The 22,385-nt window shown below is 35.7% G+C and overlaps 1 protein-coding gene across 4 annotated transcripts in view; it reads right to left on the reverse strand.

Moving 5' to 3' along the window:
* Positions 1–22,385, reverse strand: part of XPO4 (exportin 4) — a 120,325-nt gene that overhangs the window by 21,146 nt on the left and 76,794 nt on the right. For all 4 annotated transcript variants that reach the window (XM_002925269.4, XM_034664962.1, XM_034664963.1 and 1 more), the window contains 4 exons: positions 7,430–7,606; positions 6,687–6,829; positions 6,032–6,177; positions 5,057–5,234 (listed from right to left, as the gene is read on the reverse strand). In XM_002925269.4, the coding sequence (XP_002925315.1) occupies positions 5,057–5,234; positions 6,032–6,177; positions 6,687–6,829; positions 7,430–7,606 (644 nt within the window). The remainder of the gene's footprint in view (positions 1–5,056; positions 5,235–6,031; positions 6,178–6,686; positions 6,830–7,429; positions 7,607–22,385) is intronic.

Here is a 22,385-nt window from a genome sequence, read left to right on the forward strand (position 1 = left end):
CATTACCATCTAAAGATGTTTTTCACATTCAAAATGGAGAAATACATACAATGAAAAGTTCAGAGTAAATGCTACATTCTTCAGCACCTTATCAGTACTCAAAACTCCCATGGGTTAGCACTGTTTTTATACATTTGTCATTTTAGGGTAGAAGATCTAGAAATTGACTTATCTAGAATGCTTTGAATAGTGAATCTCTTCTCTAAATCCGATTGTCCTATATACTTCCTAACAAACTTGATTCTTAATGGTATTTTAAAATAAAAACTCACTAAAAAAATTATCTCCGTAATGATGTGCTCTAAGAGAGTGTCCTCTCCTCCACTAGGTAATTCACATGGCTATGTGGTTTTAATAACAGAGCATGATATGCAGTTAAGTTAAAAAGTCTTTCAATTATCATATGATTTCTCTCATCTATGGAACATAAGAACTAGGATGATCGGTAGGGGAAGAAAGGGATAAAGAAAGGGGGGGGCAATCAGAAGGGGGAATGAAGCAAGAGAGACTATGGACTCTGAGAAACAAACTGAAGACTTCAGAGGGGAGGGGGGTGGGGGAATGGGATAGACTGGTGATGGGTAGTAAGGAGGGCACGTATTGCATGGTGCACTGGGTGTTATACGCAACTAATGAAGCAAAGGAACTTTACATCGGATTCCGGGATGTACTGTATGGTGACTAACATAATAAAAAAATCATTAAAAAAATAATAAAATAAAATAAAAGTTACCTAAAAAAAAAAAAAGTTAAAAAGTCTTTGCTCTGGGGGTGGGAGTCGGAGAGAGAAGTGATATATATTTAACTTGACTTTAGCTAACAGGCAAAGAAGGAAAGGGTGTAATTGAAAGAATCCATTCTAACACCATTTTATGGATATTCGTGCCAAAACAGGGATTCTAGTCACCTCAAGTTTGGCTTCTACTACTTTTCCTTACTGCTCTCAAGATGACTGAAATTATTTCTTTGTAACGAAATCTTACATTTCAGTTATTTATCCAACTGGATGTCTCAAAAGTACTAGCTACTGTTTATCACTGTCGTTTTGAAATAATTTCTTCCCTTGCACCAAACAGGTGGTTTTTAAGTTTCTACCCCCAGTTTCTACTTCCCTATATATTACATACTCCCTATATCACGAGTGCTCAAATTTTCAAAACTTATTTTAGGGTGGATATGAACAAAAATATCCCATGACTTCACAATACATTTAGGCTGAGGTATCCGATTTTTTCCCATAAGAATGAATAGTTTTAAATGCTATAACTTGCAGCCTAGCAGAATTTGAATTAAACAATTACAGTAACTTTCTAAATTTATACACAGGAATTTAATTATCAGTGTTCTGATACCCACCACCATCCACTTGAAAAATAAACAAGTTTTTCTTTATCAGTTGGAAACTTTACATTGTTTCTTTTTCTCCTTTAATTTTTATATCAACTTCATTTCCCCACAGATTATCTTAATACATTTTTATACTCATTTACTGATCACACCATACAATTCTCTGAAACAAGTGTGTCTAGCTACTGAAATATAATTTAAAAAATTTCCCAGTGATCATAAGACTGTTTTAAAACATCTTTTGGATTATCTATCGTTGCAATACTTAATAGTACACAATTGAGCGAAGTACAACACAAATTTAAATAAATTATTAAACATAAAAATAAAACTCTGCATTTGTGAATGAAATTAATGTGGCAGGATTTTGTTTTTCCAAATGAGTTCATGTATCTGTGAAAAAATATTACTTATTGCTAGAACGAGACAGAGTTGTGCATAATTTGATTTGATTCCTTCTTCATTTAAATAGAAACACTGAGAAAACCTATTCACATAAATGCAAAGCATTTTTAAAATAACAGGGTTCCTTAATTATTTTAACTTCTTCCAAGTTATATGCCAAAAATCACAGAGATCTACCATCAAAAATTATTTTTAATAATCTGTTAACTGACAACTTGATTTCTTCAATGTCATTTAATGCAAAGGACTGAAAACCTCCTGACTTGTAAAATTACTGGTTATCCATTACTCATTCACTCCCAACACCATACTATTTGCAACTGTCCCTTTATTTGGCACTCTGCACTTCTTTACACACCTGCTTATCCATTATGGTAAGATTCAGAATGAGTAAGAGCTTTTGTCTTTCTTTTGTAAAGTGGGAGCAAGGTAAAAAAGAATAGCACAGGCAGTTTGCAGGCAGATAAACCTGAGGCTCCCTGGGAGCTTTCCTCTATCCTCACTGCTGCCCCCCAGCAGTCAGCAAAATCCCATGCAGCTACTTCTGAAAGAACCATCTGCCTCTTTCCACTCTCACTACTACTAATGAAAATGCTTCCTAATCTGCCTTGTCATCCCTTAAATCCATCTGCCACAGTATAATCCTACTACTGTAGTTTGATCAGTTCACCTCCCTATTTCCAATCTTTTTCACCATTTTCACAACTATCTCATTAGCCCAATACACAACACCATCCCTACTTTCCCATCTCCACAAAGACCTCTCCCCTCCACATTCACATATGAGCAACATCAAACTGCCTCTTGCTTTAAGCCATGCTCTCACTTCCAGGCCTCTGCCCAGGCTACTGTCACTGCTTGGAACACTCTTTGCCTTCTGCTGTATGTTGGAAACTCCTATTCAACCCTCAACTATCAGGTTAAATGCCATCTTTCCCAAAAGCACCCCTTGATCGTTCCCTTGCCAAGAAGTTAGGTACACCTAGGTGCTCCTCCATCACTCTTACCAGACTTCTGTTGTATCCTCAGATCCTGGCACACAGGGGAGTTGAAGAAACAACTGATAAAGATATCACATGTTTTTCATTAAAGTGTAGTGGACACACAATGTTACACTAAAAATATTTTTTAATTGTAAATAGTTCCAATTTCTAATCCTACTTTAATTTTTTAAGTATGCTATCTAAACATACTTTGTATTTCAGACAGCACTCCCACTTTCCCATACTTTACAAATCAATCTTGGGTTACCTTTGCATTTCATAAACCAAAAGTCAGCAAAATGAGTCCAACAGAGCTCTCTTTAACTTCTCACAACATCTACTATTATCACTCTTATCTGGACACCATCATCTTCCCCTTGGACTACTTCAATAAGCCTCTTCACTGGTCTCCCTGCTTCCATTTTTATCAGTCACAGTTTACTCTAAAGGTAGCAGAGTAACCTTTTTAACAAATACAACAGCACCCCACTTCACTCAGAGCAAAAGCTAAAGATTTTATCTGACTTCCCTTCTATCTCCATCTTCTGACAAAATTCCACCTCATTCTGCTCAACCCACAATGGCAGTTCCCACTGTTGCCTGAATATGCCAGGAATGCCACAGGGCTTTTGTGTTAGTTGTTCACTCTGCCTGGAATGCTCTTCCCCAGGCCTTCATGGCCTTGTCCTTACCAACCTCAAGTCTTTGCTCTAAATAAAACCTATACCGATCACAACATTTAAAATTACACAAATCTCTGAAATCTGCACTCCTGATTCCCCTCACCCTGCTCAGTTTCTTATCCCACAGCACTTATGGTCTTCTAACATACTATATGATTTATTTACTTATTATCTTTCCCCTTAAGGAGCTTTAAAAGGGGAATGATTTTTGTCTTGTTTTGTTCACTGATGTATCCCAAATGTCTAGAACAGTACCTGGTACATAGTAGGTAGCAATTATTTGTCAAAGGATAAATTCTTCAAGAAATGTGAACTTTTTTTTTAGTCAAACTAGGAATGTTTCTCTCATATAGCCTTTAATTTCATGTTAATTATTTGGACTTCAAAAAAAAAGGCAATTTTTGTTTTCCAACCCTCACTTCAACCCTCCATAGTCTGTGCTCTCAGATAAAAAAATGTTTTGCTCCCACACTGATACCAGAGACTGGCAAAAATTGAAAAAGCACTGAAAATACAAGGAAAGCATTCCTGACGGTACTGCCCAGGCAAGAAATGTGACAAAGAATATAATATGACAGCACCCTGAAATGAACTGCCTTTGAAACTAACATTTAACATGAATCAAGCCAAAGCCAAAGCAATGATTTCCACAAGCAGCTAATCTAATGCCTATAGTAAGCCCAAAAAGAATAAAACTTTTTCAATAGAGTATTGATATTTTACTTCAAACAAGAGAATAAAACAATAAAGGAAATAAATTCCCAAACACTTCCTTGATATTAATAGTTCATTTTTTTAAAAAACCTTATTTTCTACTGCACAGGTGTAAATGATATCCATGTACTTTTGCATTAAAATTAAAAAGATGAGGGGGACGGCACCCTGCTTGAGTTACTGATTTTGCAACTGACAAAAACCAATGTTATTTCATTATTGATATCTTTGCCTGAAACCTAAATTTAAAGATACTGAAATTTAAAATGTTTTCAAATACACTTTTAGGAGGATATTTGTCTAGGTGTATCCCTCCTTAATTTCACCATTAAGAATTAATGAAAATTTTGCCACTACTACTAGGAAGATCAAAGTGAATTCTCATCTGAGGCACACTATTGTCTTCTAACTTCACCTGACAGGACTCTCAAGTTTCACATGTTCAGAACAAATATTTCTATTTTATAAGGTAAGAATCATAGTTTTCCTTAAGAAAGCCGCTGAAATGTAGTTTTAGCTTTATGAACAAAAAATACTTGTTAATATTCCCCTGGTACCTAAGAATCGCACATACTTTGTTTCATTCATTAGGGTGCCTGTACCATGTTAGCACTGCTTTCTGATGGACACGGGATATGTTCAGAGTACTTTAGATCAAATGTCCCTTCAAAGTCTCACTGTATTCAGAATAATTTTACATTTGTTTTCCTCAGTACAGGATATAGCTGTCAATTCTCACCAGAGTGGCATTACTTATATATACTGAGTACTTGCCATCCTTGTTTATTTCAAGGCTTCTCCAAGTTTTATTTTCTTTCACGTATCAGATTTACAACGTGCCTAACACTCGAGTCATCTACCCATCAACTCAGAATTTATAAAACAGTGTAAATTACAAGAGCACAGCTATAGAGTTCATATTACCTAATCACAGAATCTGTTCTGTTGTACCCTGGGATGGAAGAAGCCTTTTCTCCTGGAGATCCCAAAATTTGAAGTGTTGTATTAATGTCAACTTCAGATGAATGCTTAATGGAATATTCCATTATTTCTGGAGGTATTAGCGGAGTCTCTCCCTGAGTATCATCAGCTAAGAGGTAGCCTTCAGTTTAAAAAAAATTAAAAATGAACACTTAACAAATCTACATTTATCAAATTGCACTATAAATGTTTTCAGTTTTATCTGATTTATATACATCATATTAACTTGATGTAAAAGTAAATTATAAATGTTAATTTCAAGTTTGATGAGAAGAAATTTTCTATTTCTCAGATAATTAACTCTCAAAATACAAAGGACAAATGTTTTATTCACCAATTTTATAATTCATACTGACATGTAGGCTTTTTAATCTACCTTTTAATAATTTTCAGTAATATATTCTGTAAACATAATAGGAATTCTTACTACTATCTCTATCAAAAGTCAGTATTTGGGAATACCTTTTCAAAAATTAAGATTTTTTTTCTCGATTATTTAAAATACAGAAACACTGATAATATGGTTACAAAAGAAGATCCTAAAAGTCAGACTGCCTAGATTTGCATTCTGGCTCCAAAAATTAATAGCAGTGTAACCATGGGCTAGTTTCTTAAAACCCTCTCAGCTTCTTCATTTTCAAGATGGGGATAATAATAATAACAATAATAAAACCTGATAATAGTACTAAATCATTGGGCTGCAATGAATTCCACATAAGACACTGGGTATGCAATAGGCATTAAATATACAAGTTAGCCAGTATTTTTTAAAAATGCATCCATAGCTCTATGAAATACAGCAGCTGTATTCAAATGTATGCATGGACCTTTATTTTGAACATATGAAGCTTCTTTTAACATACGAAGTTTAAACTGCTCAGTTGGCAATTACATTTTAAAATGAAACAAACGACCAACCTGTAACTAAAATAAGCCAGTGAATATCTTCATACAGATCATCAAGCATTTTGTTGTCAATAGTGCCTGAACCAGGTGAAGCAAGTAACTGCTGCTGATGTCGTTGTAACTGACCATGGAGCCTTGTTACTCTTTCTTCTAATAAACTGGAAGAGGGGGGAAAAAAAACCCAAAGCTTCATAAAGCTCAATAAGCAAAGATCTAGAACAACTCGTAACTTCCATTTATTAGACAACATAAATTAAGATGTTAGCGCAAAAACACATATATGAAAATATTATAGTACACAACTGTTCTCATAGCAATATAGGAACTGTGATTTATTGTTTATGACATAGAATTAAAACATCGTTTTACAAACAATCAAGGTTTACAACAGGCATTTGAAAACTGGTTATTCCAAGTTTTTATTGATATGGGTCAAATCATTTCTCATACCATGTTTTCCACAATCTCTCTGCCATCTATGCTGTAGTGCCTGGGCTCCAAATGTACAAGCCAAGGAATGCAATCATGAGTATGTTTCTGTCCATTTGTTCCAGTGTGCTGGGATACGGGGTGGGGGTGTTTAAAGTCTTTAAACACTTTAAGTGCTGTCCAGGGAATTGTGAATGGAGAATATTTGCTCCATGGGGTTTCTTTGGACTGTGTGTACCTTGTCAGAAGAGGTATACAGTGTTCTGCGGCAATTCTTCCTAGCATTCCTACACTGGCTAGTTGATCTGAAAACTGGTCTCGATCATCCTCTTGAAGTTCACTTATTTCTTCTTCCTCACGAGAGGCCACACCATTGGCAGTCTATTATCAATGAAAGAAATAAAGAGTGAGGAACTGCATTCCTTTGTTCAATGAATTGCGTATTTCTGTTGCACTATAAAATAACTATAGCACATCGCATGAAAAGGAGAGGTAGACAGAGCCAACCCAGTGGTCTAGGGCCTGCTATCTAACTATGATGACAACGCTAGTAGTTACAAAAGAAAGGGTGGAGGGAGACACAGAAGAGAAAGAAATGGAGGTTATTACCCCATGGTGCACATATATAAACACAGCAAACTGCACTCACAACCCACCACCCACACCAGAGAATTTAACTTCTGTCACAGAAAAGATCTGACATCTTTAAGATCCATGGTCCTTTATATACAAGAAGTCATTCGTATCACTGGACAACTAAGAAGACATGGGTGGGTAACTGAAAACTGAAGAGAAGAGGTGTAACTACAAAACATCAACTCATTTAGAAAATGGGGTAACTTTTGCTCTCTGTCTAATGCTCTCGACAAATCTGAAGATGACCATCCTAAATTTCTAGTCTTACACAATGTACAGTAGAATATAGACAAAACAAAGTTATGATGAAATAGAGTTTTACTTACAATCTAGCTCAAAACTTACCAAATTCCTCGTGCCATCTGGAGCAGCGAGGTGGCACTGAATATAGGAATTGAACACTTGAACTGCGTGTTGGGTAAAAAAGCCTTTATGGAAATGTTTGTCGTCTTGAACCAAAGTTAGCCAGGATTCTAGCAATTTGTCATATGCTTCCATGTATACCATGTCATCTTTATCAAGCTAAGAGAAAAGAACACTCATAAAACAAATGGCCAGAGAAATAAGATGGGAATTATAACAAGAGTTACAGAGTTATATGTATAAATTGTTTTATGAATTTTTCCTTTAGCAAAAGTTCCCAATTATTCAATAATCTAGAGCTAATTGAGCCCATTTTAAAATTAAACAAATATCGCAGTAAAAATATACAGGCTTTTTGTTAAACCTTCTAACTTAATCTAAGTAATTCTTAAGCACAAAGGAATTAATGCTCCCTTGTTTAGAAGACTGGCTGTTGAGTACTTTGTTGGAACATGTGCTTTTCAAATAAAAATCATATTAATATTTTTCCGTAGTCAAGAGAACTGTTAGAATAAAAATACTAAATGTGTACTTACTACACACTTTTAAATGACTTTAGAAAAAGTGAAGGATGATGAAAATAGACTGGCCTAATCAGCATATTTAAGAATATGTGGGGAGGGGCACCTGGGTGGCACAGCGGTTAAGCGTCTGCCTTCAGCTCAGGGCGTGATCCCGGCGTTATGGGATCGAGCCCCACATCAGGCTCCTCCGCTAGAAGCCTGCTTCTTCCTCTCCCACTCCCCCTGCTTGTGTTCCCTCTCTCACTGGCTGTCTCTCTCTGTTAAATAAATAAAATCTTTAAAAAAAAAAAAAAAGAATATGTGGGGAGAACTTCATAGATGTTCCCTAACATTTTAGAACAAAAAAGAAAAACAAGGATAGGGCCTACACAGGAAGGAGTCTGGGGAGGATGCTGAGGCGGGAGGAACACCAGAAGCGTGCGGACTCACAGAAACTAAAGTATGTGAGTACGAGGGTGGGGAATCCAAGCAGACAGCAAGGAATATAGATTGGAATGGCACTAACAATTATGCAGGCCTGGATATTAAGTTTTTCACCATGTATAGGCTGTATCCTAAAATAACTTCAAAGTAAAGTATTCTGTCATACTGAGGAGGAAGAGTCTATACATAGTGATTAAGGATACCTCTATGGAGCCCAAAGTGTTTAATACTTAACATATCACTTAATTTTCTCACAGTCTAACAAGAATCCACATCCTAATTTTGCCATCAATTACTAATCTGGGTAATTTAACCTATGTATTAATTTCTTCATCCACAAACTCACTAGATCACTATTCAATGAAACTCAGAATACTTAGTGTCAAGCACTACTGCTTAGTGCAGAAACTTAATGCACCCTTCTTTTATGCTTCCAAACTCAGCCCAACAGGGAAGAGCAAAAAGCAAACAAAAAATATCCTAAAGGCCATAAAGCATAAACATCATTTCAGGGTTTTTAACAACAGCATCTCTCATGAGAAATTTATTATAAATTAAAGAATAGAGTTTTGAACTAGAGTTTGAACTACTCACTCTTAAAAGGTTTTGACATTTTGTTACCACGTTTCTGACATTCTGTCACTAGGTAGTGAACCCTGGAACACTAAAGGTCAATAGGTCTAATTTATAACTTAGCTTTTCTGGTCTCTAAAGCAAACAGGCCCTCATCCTACAAAAACGGAACTCTGGAACCTTCACCAAAGATTATCATCTCAAACTGGTATTCTAGCAATTTGTCAATGACTCAAAAAAGAAAAGTAATGGAAGATCTATTTCAAGTATTCCAGATTACCCTGTACCCGCAGATCACAGTATCTAAGCACCTATGTGAACTACTTCCGATGAACTGTGTTTTCTTACACTTTCAGCTTTTATTAACCCACAGTATATTTCAAAACAAAACAAAACTAAAAAAACAAAAAAAAGCCATTTTCTGGGCAAAATGGCCCTTTTATTTATTTTTAAAGATTCATTTATTTATTTGAGAGAGTGCAAGCATAAACAGGTGCGTGCAAGTGGGGGGAGGGGCAGGAGAGGGAGAGAGAAACTCAAATGGATTCCACATTGAGAGCAGAGGCCAACATGGGGCTCCATCTCATGACCCTGAGATCAGACCTGCGTCAAAACCAAGAGTCGGGACGCTTTAACTGTGCCATCAAGGCACCCCTAAAATGGACCTTTAAAAACATATAAAAATTTTAAGTCCTTTTGTGAAAAGTTTACATAAGAATGGAGGAAAAATGAAAAGAATGTCATTAGATAATTTTAATAAGGATTTAAACAGAGAAAACCCAAATTTTTACTACATAGTTACCTGGCCTTCAAAGTATATTTACCAAAAATGAGCAATTCTTTGAATACAACCAACTGGAACTTATTCATCTTATGAATAGTTAATGCTTATTATTTGTGTTCTATAAAGTTGCCACAAACATTGAGTCAGTAAACAGGTTAGGTTCCTTCTCTAGTCACTACATTTTCTACCACGTCAAGGTGAATAGATCAATGTATAACCCTGTTTTATGCATAGCCTAGTTTTATGTATCTTTCTGTTTACAGACACCTAATTTAATATATACTGTTCATTCACTAATAATGAACTACCAATACCACTATAACTTATCTCTGAATGAAGCTTATGGGATTCATGTATTTGTCCATAGGGCACCTCACAGCCATCTTGCACACAGGAATGCTAGACAGCACTTCAACACAGCACTCAGAGGCCATCCCAAATAGTGAAATTATCCAGGCAGTCACTGCACAGGAAGAACTTCAGTATTTTTGGACAAAAATTGAGAATACCCCATTTCACACAAAAATGCAAAAAATGTAGCACTAGAGAACATGAAAGTTTGTTTACAATATGAAGGCTAAAACAGGAAGGCAGAGCATTTGCCTTGTTTGACCTCAGCTGGGAACAAACATGTCAGGCAACTCCTATTTTTCATTAATCTCTGCATGTACGTGTCCACAAATTATAGTGAGAGTGCCATGGGGTTACAAATAGAGTTTTAGCATAGGGGAGAATTTGCAAATAAGGAACAAATAGAGTTTTAGCATAGGAGAGAATTTGCAAATAAGGAACTTGTGAATGAGGATACTGGTTCTTCTCGCTCAGGTATCACCAAAATGCAGTACAATTTTGAAAACTTTCATAGCTCATAATTTTTTGAAGGACAGCCATCCATACGCTTGGTTCCATGAATGCAAGAACATATTCATTTAGATTTATAAGTACCTATGAAAATGATCAATTCAACCAATTTTTTTTCATTTCTACATCATTTACTTCTTTCCAACCATCTTTGTACATACTGCTTTCAGCACTAATACCATTATAAACTGTATTAAGTAAATTCTGTGGCACAAACATTAAAAAAAATAAAGGAATACTGTCAACAATATGTGACAACTCAAACTCCTGCCACAAAATATCTGAAGTTTTTCCTGTGGAATGACTTACTGGATGAGAATGCCCTATTTTCCTGTTGTCCTTGGAAATACACGGTTTGCTCATGAGTGGATGAATTTGAAAAAATTTACCTACGATATCATCAACTAAAACTCAATCTTTGATTTCACTTACACTATCAATTTTATCATCATTATTAGAGCTTAGCATATGCTATCTTTTTACATTCATCTTCTAATTTGTTTTATCACTGTAAATTGTCTTATTCTGGCAATTTCCTCCTCTTTGTTACTATGGGCAGAAAATGAAAAATTCTGAATTCTGAACAGGATCCAATGAAACAAAACAAAAAAAAAGAAAAAGAAAGAACTTAAATGAAACCGAAAATCTAGACGCTGGTGGTATACAGAGGGTTAAAGAATGTTGTAAAAATAGCCAAATAAAATCTGTTCAAGCATCATCTGTTGTCATGGGGCTAAGGATTCCACATCATTCACTGCCTCCTTCATAAAGCTTTGCAAGATATTTTTTTTATACCTTTAGTTTTTCCTTAATATTAGAAAGAATTCCTCTGAGGAGCAAGTGTGCTTCCTCTTTTTGCCTGAGATCCTCTTAAGGAACCTTATCTCCCATCCCATTTTAAGTCTTTCAAATTCAAATCTAAAGAGTCAAATTTATTATTACATACAAAGTAAGCTTCTAGCTTGCATATCACAATTGCTCTTTTTCTCTAATCTTGACTTTCTACTCTTATTGCTGATTGTTTTTTGCAAGTTTTAAAAGATTATTTTAAATGTCACCAGAAATCTTCTATGAAACAAAGGTTATTTTCAACTGCTATGCTTATCTCCTTTCCTCTTTCCCTCTAGATCATGGACACTCTTCTAACCTCCCTGATTAGTGGAAGAGCAGCTGTGAAGAGTGGCCTAATGTAGAACAAGAAAACGTTTGAAGGGTTAACTGAATGTGAAACTGACTTAAGAATGTCTACTTATCAGCAGAGTAACATGGTGATTTGTATTAAGAATGTTTGCTGCAGCATCAAACTCATGCCAACAAATTTATGAACCAGTTCCCTAATCATGATTACTAACACTATTTTAAGGACATGAAAAAATGCTCATAATAATATAATGATTTTGTTTTTATTTAAGTCTAATTGGCATGCCTTAAAATTTGGAAAAATATATTAAAACATTAATAGTAAGTTTCAGAAGGTGAAACTACAAGTGATTTGCTTTACTTCATTAGTCAAAAAAGATTTAAAAACAACTGAGTATTACTGTCCATAATACCAATACCAATACCAAAATATTGAGTATTAAATGTCCATAATTTGAAGGGGAAAAAGGTATTTATAACCTTATGTGTGAGTAAAGACATGCCAAGAAAGTGATAAGTAATGGGATTTTTGAAGAATTTTATCTTTTATGCACTGCTTGAATTACTTTTATCAATTAGCATATTCCATTTTCACATTAAAATTGTATTCTAATGATAGTAGCAACAAAATTAAAATTATAACCATGAAGAAAAAAGTGGAAGTAAAAACTTAACTTACAAAAAAATGGACACACTCTTAGTATTTGGATCAAGGAAAAAAAGAAAAAAGAAAACCTGAATACTCCCACAACTAACCATTTAAAATCTTTAGTAAGTTTTAATCCTTCTCCAAAAGAAAATACCAGGCTCAGCAGATTTACAGGTGAGATCTAGTGAACTAGTAAAAAAACAAAGCAAAACAAAAAACAAAACAACTAATCTTATACAAACTGATCCAGAGAAGAGAAAAAAATGTGTTAGTGACCTGTGGAGCTGTTATAATTCTGACAACAAACAAATCCAGCCATTCATGAAAAGCCATGATACATGATCATCCAGATGGGTTCAACTCAGAAACGTAAGGGTAAGTTTACCATTAGGAATATCCATAAAAGCAATTCAGTTCATAACAGATTTAGCAGAAATGCATTTAATACCTAACACTCAATCATGTTTTAAAAAAACCTATTAGCAATTCTGATAAAGAATAGCTCAAAAATCTAGAGCAAACATCATTCCTAATGATGAACCAGAAAAGACGTCTTCTGTTACCTATTCAACACTGTACAATAAGAAAAAGACATGTATTATACTGTAAGAGAAAAAATACAGATTGTGAAGTCTGAAAAGCAAAATTATCATTATTCACAGATGATATAATTGTCACAGAAGACTAAACAGACTCTAAAGACAAAATATTAGAACCAGTAAGAATTTAGAAAGGTTAGTAAATACCAGATCAATATACAAACACCAACTGCATTCCTCTATGCCAGCAGCAACCTGAAAAATTAAGTTTAAAAAAGATACTATTTACAATAGTAACAAAAACATAAGGTACTAAAAAATGTATTCCTTTATTTAAAGACAATGAATTAGAGGCGACTGGGTGGCTTAGTTGTTAAAGCATCTGTCTTCAGCTCAGGTCATGATCCCAAGGTCCTGGGATCGAGCCCGGAGTTGGGCTCCCCAGGGAGCCTGCTTCTCCCTCTCCCACTTGCCCTGCTTGTGTTCCTTCTCTCACTGTCTCTCTCTGTCAAATAAATAAATAAAATCTTTTAAAATAAATAAAATTTTAAGAAATAAAGACAATGAATTAGACTTAAATCAGTATAGAGAAATACCAGATTTATGGATAGAGTTAATATTGAGAGATATCCATTCTTCACTAAAGATTCCCCAAAATCCCTACCACAATCCAACTTAACAAATTCACAAATTTCATATGGAAGAACTGACATATTTATATGGAAGAAAAGCCAAATACATCCAAAACTCTTCTGAAGAACTGGAAGGGAGTCGGGGTGAGGTGGGAGCATGTCCTATCAAATACCTAGACATCCCCTTAAAACAAAGCAAAATATAGGTGCAGAAATAGACACCTGACTGATGGAAGTGATTAGAGAATTCAGGAAACAGCCACTTTTATGTGAAAAATAGATATATGACAGCAATAGTCCTTTAAATCATTTAGAAATGAAGGGCTATTCAATAAATGTGGCTGGCAGCAAAAGAAACCAGCAACAAAATGAAAAGACTATGGAATGGGAAAAAATATTTAGAAACCATAAATCTGATATGGGAGTAATATCCAACAAATATAAAGAATTTATACAACTCCATAGCAAAAAAACCCAATAATCCAATTTAAAAATGAACAAAGGACCTGAATAGACATTTTCCCAAAGAAGATATAAGAATGACCAACAGGTACATGAAAAGATGCTCGACATCACTAGTCATTAGGGAAATGCAAATCAAAATCAAAAGGAAACATCATTTTACACCTGTGAGAATGGCCATCGTCAAAAGGACAAGAGATAATAAATAATGGCATGGATTAGGAGAAAAGGGAACCCTTGTGCATTGTTGGTGGGATCGTAAATTGGTGTAGCCACTATGGAAAACAGGATGGAAGACCCTCAGAAAATTAACAGAATTACCATTTGATCCAGCAGTTCTACTTCTGGGAATATATCCAAAGGAAATAAAAACTCAAAAAGGTAATCTGCAACCCCACATTCACAGCAGCATTATTTACAACAACCAAGACATGGAAACAACCTAAGTGTCCATTAATAGATAAATAAAGAAATTGTGGTATATAATATACACACTGGAATATTTTTCAACTGTTAAAAAAAATGAGGAAAACCCACCATTTATGACAAAATGGATGGACCCTGAAGGCATTATGCCAAGTGAAAAAAGTCAGAGAAAGACAAATACTGATCTCACTTATATATAGAACCAGAAAAAGAAGAACAACGACAACAACCCCACCAAACTCAGAAAAACACATCAGATTTGTTCTACCAGAGGTGGGGGTGAGAGGGAGAAATTGGTTAAAAGTGGTCAAAAGGCGGGGCGCCTGGGTGGCTCAGTCGTTAAACGTCTGCCTTTCGCTCAGGGCGGGATCCCGGCGTTATGGGATCAAGCCCCACATCAGGCTCTTCTGCTGGAAGCCTGCTTCTTCCTCTCCCACTCCCCCTGCTTGTGTTCCCTCTCTTGCTGGCTGTCTCTCTGTCAAATAAATAAATAAAATCTTTAAAAAAAAAAAGTGGTCAAAAGGCACAAACTTTCAGTTATAAGATAAGTTCTAGGGAAGTAAGGTACAACATGATGACTACAGTTAACACTGTTGTGTGATATATGGGAAAGTTGTTTGAGTAGATCCTAAGAGTTCTCATCACAAGGAGAAAATTTTTTTCTTTTTATTGTATCTATGAGATGATGGATGTTAACTAATAAACCTATTATGGTGATCATTTCACACGTGTAAATCAAACCATCATGCCGTACATCTTAAACTTATACAGCAATGTATGTCAACTATTTCTCAATAAAAATGGGGAAATACAAATATAAATAAATAAAAATCTGTTATCCATATGAAAAAAAGGGAAATTGGATCCCTACTTAATACCATATTCAAAATTAAAGTCTAAGATGGTAAAGTCATGAAAGGTACACTTTTAAGACATTTAGAAGAAAACACAGGAAGAGTAGTTGTCTGAAACAAGGAACTAATAATGCAAATCATTTTTTAAAGTAATTTCTACACCCAACATGAGGTTCCACCTCACAACCCTGAGATCAAGAGCTGCACTGCTCTACTGACTGAGCCAGCTAGGCACCCCTAATAATGCCAATCATAAAAGAAATGATAGTAAGTTCAACTATACTAAGATGAAGAACATTAGCTCATCAAAAGATATCATAGAGTCTAAATGCAATATGATATTCAGGATTGGATTCCAAAACAAAAATGAGTGGTGGAAAATTAGTGGAATCCAAATAAAGCATGTAAGTTTAGTTAGTAATAATGGTTTAGTTAGTAATAATGCATCCAATGTTAATTCCTTAGTTTTGACAAATGTACCATTGTTATATAACATGGTAAAATTAGAGGAAACTAGGTAAAGGGTGCTGTCTTTGCAACTTTTCTGTAAACCTAAAATTATTTCAAATTAATAATAATAAGAAAGATACCATAAAGTGAAAAGAAGAGCCACAGAACTGGGAGGATAGACCTGCAACAAAAAACTGACAAAAAATTAGGGTACAGAATATATAAAGAATTTCTACAAAACAGTATGAAAAAGACAACCTGATAGGGAAATGGGCAATGGACTGAACAAGCATTTCAAAGGAATAACCACAGGAATCATATATATATGAAAAAATGCTCAACATTACCAGCACCTTAATTATATAAATTAAGACCATGTCGTGTACTTACAAGTTTGGCAAAACTGTGATGGTGAAGACATGGATCAATGAAACTCACACACATCACTGCTGAACATGTAATTGGTCCCATCAGTTCAGAAACAATTTGGAACTATCTTGTAAAACTGAACATTTATATATCTTATCATCCAAAAATTCCATTTCTAGGTTTAGACCTTTAAAAAGCTCTCAGGAATGTATGCTAGGAAACACAGAAGAATGTTTACTGTAATGCTGTTTGTAATGGCAAAAAAGGGAACCTCAAAAGTTCATTTACAGCAGAATGGAGAAAAATTGTGGTATAACACTCACACAATGATGTATCTTGTATGTAGAAATGATCAAAATTTCTAAAGCAAGAGAATGACAACATTCAGAACAGTGGTCACTTCTCTTGCAGGGGTGGAAGTGGGGAGAAGCTGGGGTCATGGGATTGGGATGAGTACACTGGTACCATCGACTGCAGTACTGGTGATGTTCTTGGGTTGGCTCATGGATTCACTCATGACCTGATGTTTTAGCACAACGTATTTTATATTTTGCCTGTACCAAATATGACATAATAAATAAAATCATCTACAGTGGTTTTGAGGACTAAAGAAAAGATCTATAAAATGAACAAACACAGTGCTAAATGGTCATGCACAGTGCTCAATGTGTTATTAGCAGCAGGAAAAAAGGGTGGTTTTATTCCTTCAACAAAAATATATTGAATGCTAAGAGCGAAGCACTAGACTAGAGAGATGAATAAAATAGTTTCTTCCCAAAGAAACATCTGTGGCCTGTTTATATACTTAACAAAGCATGTGCTTTACAGACATCATTTGTTAAGTCTTAACAGTTTATCTTGCCAAAATAAACAGACTGGTACCATATCGTAAGAGGAACTTATGGAATAGCATCCTCTGACCTCCGGGATTTCAAAAGGAAGCAACAGGGCATTTTCTTAAAGCTATCTTTGTTGTTCTTTAGTACATATATAATGAATGTTATCATAGTTTAATTATTCATATATAGAAAAGTACAAATAAAATGTAAAAGCCTTAGAAGCTTTTATATTATTGAAAGAGCAATAATCCCTCCTATAAAGCCCTGATATTAGACAAGGCAGAAAATCAGACTGTAAGAGCCCCTATTAGATGGTAATTTAAATTAAGAACTAAAAACTTCTAAAGAGCCTTCTGGTTCCTTCTGAATACCAATACAAGTAACACATCAGGCAAAGTGTGAGAAATTTGGCTGATGACAATTGGCAACTAAATCTTTTAGTCTAATCACGGAGAACCGAAACCTAACCAAGTGCTTTTTCATAATACTTTGGCACTGCTCCATGGCCACACTGGCCAACACCCAGCAGCCAAGCCAGAGCACGTGCACAGGGATGACGAAGGAGTCCAAGCTAGACACTATGTGCTCATGCCCTAAGTATTGTCAGGCCTGCTGCCAGAAAGGCTTTGGAGAGGGGCTTAGGGCTTATGAGACTACTTGACCCCACTTTACTCCATCTGGGAGTGGAGGGTGAAGAAGGTAATCAAACTATGATAACAGCACTTACATTTCAATGCTCATAATTAACTTAGACGTGTATAGAGGAGTGAATCTGGAGCCCTTCAGCCATAGAAAAATATGTTTTTATGTCTGTGTGAGTGTAAAAAAAAATGGTGGTTAATTTTATTTATGAAGTTGCTGCTAAATGAAGCTTTCTAAAATAAATATGTATATGTGAATCTGCTCCCCCTTTCTGACATTGAATTGAATTTCAGAAATTAAAATCTAACATTATTATTTGATTCCAACTATATGACATTCTGGAAAAGGCAAAAACTATGGAAATAGTAGAGGCGCCTGGGTGGCTCAGTCGGTTATGCGTCTGCGCCTTCGGCTCAGGACGTGATCCCAGGTTCCTAGGATCGAGCCCCACATTAGGCTCCTTGTTCAGCAGGTGCCTGCTTCTCCCTCTCCCTCTGCCTGCTGCTCCCCCTGCTTGTGCTCTCTCTCTCTTTCAAATAAATAAATAAAATGTTTTTTAAAACCCCCAAAACTATGGAGATAGTAAAAAGATCAGTGGTTGCCAGGGGTAAGGTAAGGAGGTAGAGCACAGAAGATTTAGGCCCTGAAACTATCCTGTATGCTACTGTAATGTTGAATACACATCACTACACATTAGTCAAAATCCACAAAACATGTAATACCAAGAGTGAATTCTAATGTGAACTATGGACTTTGGGGGATAAGGATGTGTCAGTCCTGGTTCATCAACTGTAACAAATGTTTACCACACTCGTGGGGGGATGTTGATAGTAGGGGAGGCCCTTTGCATTTGTAGGAATGGGGGGGAGGGATGGGATATGGGAACTCTGATGTTCCATTCAATTTTGCTATAAATCTAAAACTGTTTTAAATAATAAAGTATGTGTGTACGTATACCTAATATGAGATATTGTAAAAGTACATAAGATAACTCTTGCATTGAAAATACATCTCATGCTAGAGTAGTTCTAAATTTGATTGTTATGCTATAAACAACTTCAAATCTACTCCTAACTACTACAGGACTACGGTTACTATCAGATATTTAAGTATGATCCATCCCACTACAATAGAGCTGTTTTCTACGAACAGCAAATAACCAACATGAGAACTCCAAATACCGTCCATGAAATTGAAAAGCGCATTCTTTGATCATCAGTATTTTCTTCATATGTAAACACAAATTACATGAGTTAGTAAAAAAAAAAAAAAAGCATATGATTCAGACATAAAAAATGAAGTAAGATGGATATGGATAATTCATTCTCACACAGAAAATTTTATTTCTGGGGCGCCTGGGTGGCACAGCGGTTAAGCGTCTGCCTTCAGCTCAGGGAGTGATCCCGGCATAATGGGATCGAGCCCCACATCAGGCTCTTCCGCTATGAGCCTGCTTCTTCCTCTCCCACTCCCCCTGCTTGTGTTCCCTCTCTCGCTGGCTGGCTCTCTGTCAAATGAATAAAATCTTTAAAAAAAAAATTTTTTATTTCTAAGGAATAATCTTTAAGAAGTTTCTTAACCTGGGATGTCTGGGTGGCTCAGCTGGTTAAGCCTCTGCCTTTGGCTCAGGTTATGATCCCAGGGTCCTGGGATCAAGCCCCGCATCTGGCTTCCTGCTCTGCGGGGAGCCTGCCTCTCCCTCTCCTGCTCCCTCTGCTTGTGCTTTCTATGTCAAATAAATAAAATCTTAGGGGGAAAAAAAAAAAAGAAGTTCCTCAACCTGGTTTAACTTTGCGTTCCATATTTCTGGCCTGAGGCTGCTGCTACTATATTCCTCTTTACAAGGACTTGGGAGTGAAAACAAATTAAACAATCAGAGATTGTAGAGGCTAGGAAAAAGTGCCAAGAACACCAACCAGAAGTTCACTAGCCGTGTTCTATTGCAAACATGATGAAAATATCATTTGGCAGAAGTAACTGATAAGACAAAAACGTGCCTGCGATAAAAGAAGGGAGAGAAGAAAACTCCAAGTAAATGTAAGAATAAAAAAAGGTTCTATCGATACACTATTTCTTAATCTGGAGGTTGGTATACAGTTGTTCATTTTCTAATTTTTTATAACTTTTATGTACACATGAAAATTTTTACTTTATATGAATGAAATATTTCACAGTAAGTTTAAAATTTACAGGCACTGGCACAACCCCCAAGTCCAATGATAGATCAAATAATACATGTAGTGCACAGTGTAAAGCATTAATAAGAAAGGACACACGAAAGATTAAAGACTCAAAGAACTCTATTAGTTTATGCTATTATTCATCTGTTGGAAGAATTTAGATTCTTTTTCTGGTGTAGCATTATTTAAGGCAAACATGGAAATACAGATAAAACCACAGAAATGTCACAAATAAAATTTCACAAACTCTACTTAAAAATTTAGAAGTCTTTGGGTGTTAGATGCAAAAGGAATTAATTCCCTTATTTTTTTTCCTTCTAGCTAGTCCTAAAGGCAAAGAATTAATTTAACTTCAGCATACCTATGCAGCTGACAATATTCCTGGCTTCTAAAAGACCCCAAGAGAAATTGATTTAGTGGACAAGTATTGCAGCTGTTAGAAGAATCCTATAGATAGATCACTGGGGGGAAAAAAATCTGCCCCCATAAAAACACCAAGAGTCTGAGTTGCAATTTTCAGAGTTTTTAAACATTACAAATTCCTCAATATACTTTCTTCCTTTTAAAAATGCATGTGAATTTTCAAATTCTTAATACTAAGTAATGTATATGCATCAATCACCATGCCTGGCACATGGCAAATATCAATAAATATTTATGGAATTGAATTAATCTAGCAATAATGCTCATGGGCCAACATCTCGGACTTGTCTGGCTTATAAGGGGTAGAGGGCAATCCCTTTTTTCTGCCTCACTCTAGTGTTTAATTTGAACCTCTGGCACATTAGATCTGGTTATGCTTCTAATGCTAATAATACTGTTTTAAACAATACAAAGGATACCAAATGGAACAACAGTTATGACAGTAGGTAAGCTTTACTCTCAAACAACTATACTCCACCTCAAGTGCAAGAATTCTGTAAAAACATAAACACTGGTTCTGTGCTAGGATTAGCACAGCAAATTGAGAAAACCAGAGGAGACTCATACACAAGTCAGGAAAACACTGCATTGGTAAAATTATGATCCAAAGGATTAAATAAAACAGTGAAATTATTTTTTAAAGACTTCTTTAAATAAGAATCTTTATTTAAGGTGTAATAGTAGCCCATTTTCTTCCAAATACTGTAATAGAGGTAAAGCTGTTAGTATTAAAAAGAAGTATACTTTAAACGTGCACAGTTTAAAAAATATTAATGCACCTCATCTAATTCTCTTTTTAAACTCTTTCAAGCAGATGAAATGAATGCACATAATGGGGCTGGACAGCTGTCTTGCTCTCTACAGTATCACCAATTTATTCTTTCCTGGCCATCAGAACCACTGGGTGGGGAGGTTGGCATGGCTTCTCAAACAGTCCCATCCTCTTGTGAGTTAAGGGGCAAGGCTGACTACATGTGTATATTGTACGGACATCACCATGCCAGCAAGTAAGTTAATAGCTTTCCCTCTTATCACTGAAATATCCCAAATTTATGCTCCCCACTTCCCAATTTCAATTTATAATTTGGCTTCAATGCTTTCCTTTTCACTACATCTCCTCTCCACAAAGTAATTGTCCACTGAGCCAGAGAAAATAGATTTTGAATGAAGAATGCTGAACTTCACATGTACTCACTCACCCAACAAACTGCAAAGTTACTTAACCACATTACACTCTATAACCACTTCCTAACAACTTCATCAAATATCTTTCTCTTTACTATCTTGCCCTGCCAGTCTTGAGCTTAGGCTACAGATGTACTACAACTAAAGTTTTTTTTTTTCTTTCTTTCTTTAAAGATTTTATTTATATATTTGCTAGAGAAAGCACACAAGAGGGCGAGCAAGCAAGAGCACAAACAGGGGGAGCAGCAGAAAGAGGGACAAGCAGGCTCCCTGCTGAGCAAGGAGCCTGATGCCAGACTCGATCCCAGGACTCTGGGATCATGACCTAAGCCAAAGGCAGCCGCTTAACTGACTGAGCCACCCAGGCGTCCCTAAAGTTTTTTCTTTACAAAGTTTACCTACCACCACCTCCTTTACATACCCACCCAGAAACACACATACACTTCATACATTCCAAGGTTTAAGTGTCATGCTTGGCTGCTCTACTCAATTAAGTGAACAAGTTATGTGGCTCCCACTGAGGGCTAAACTTAAAATTTTCTATTGACAAAAGAAACCAGGAAACAAACTAGAGTTATCGAGTTCAAGTCATAGTCTCTTCAAATTTCATTGCATTGATTCAAATGGATGTACCAGTATTATAAACATTTTATAAAACAACTGATACAACATGAACAATTATTTTGTTAGAACTTGAATTTTTAAGGCAATGGTTCCATCTCTACAGTCATTCTCACCTCTTCAGTCCAGCAATAGACAATATCTGATTTCTGGGGTGCAATGAAAAAATTCTTGGCTTCAGGAAGCCTCAAGTAATACCAGGAAATTTTAACAGCCAACAGAACAACTTGGCTGAAGATTGGAATTACTCTTTTTGAGCACAGACTTTCAGTTCACTGCAAGTTGAAGAGCAGTCATAAATAACTGTCTTCACACACAGGCTAAAGCCACGAAGCAAAGACACGTTTCATGAAATGCACATT

This window comes from Ailuropoda melanoleuca, chromosome 7 (genome assembly GCF_002007445.2).
Source record: "Ailuropoda melanoleuca isolate Jingjing chromosome 7, ASM200744v2, whole genome shotgun sequence".
Taxonomy (NCBI): Eukaryota; Metazoa; Chordata; class Mammalia; order Carnivora; family Ursidae; genus Ailuropoda; species Ailuropoda melanoleuca.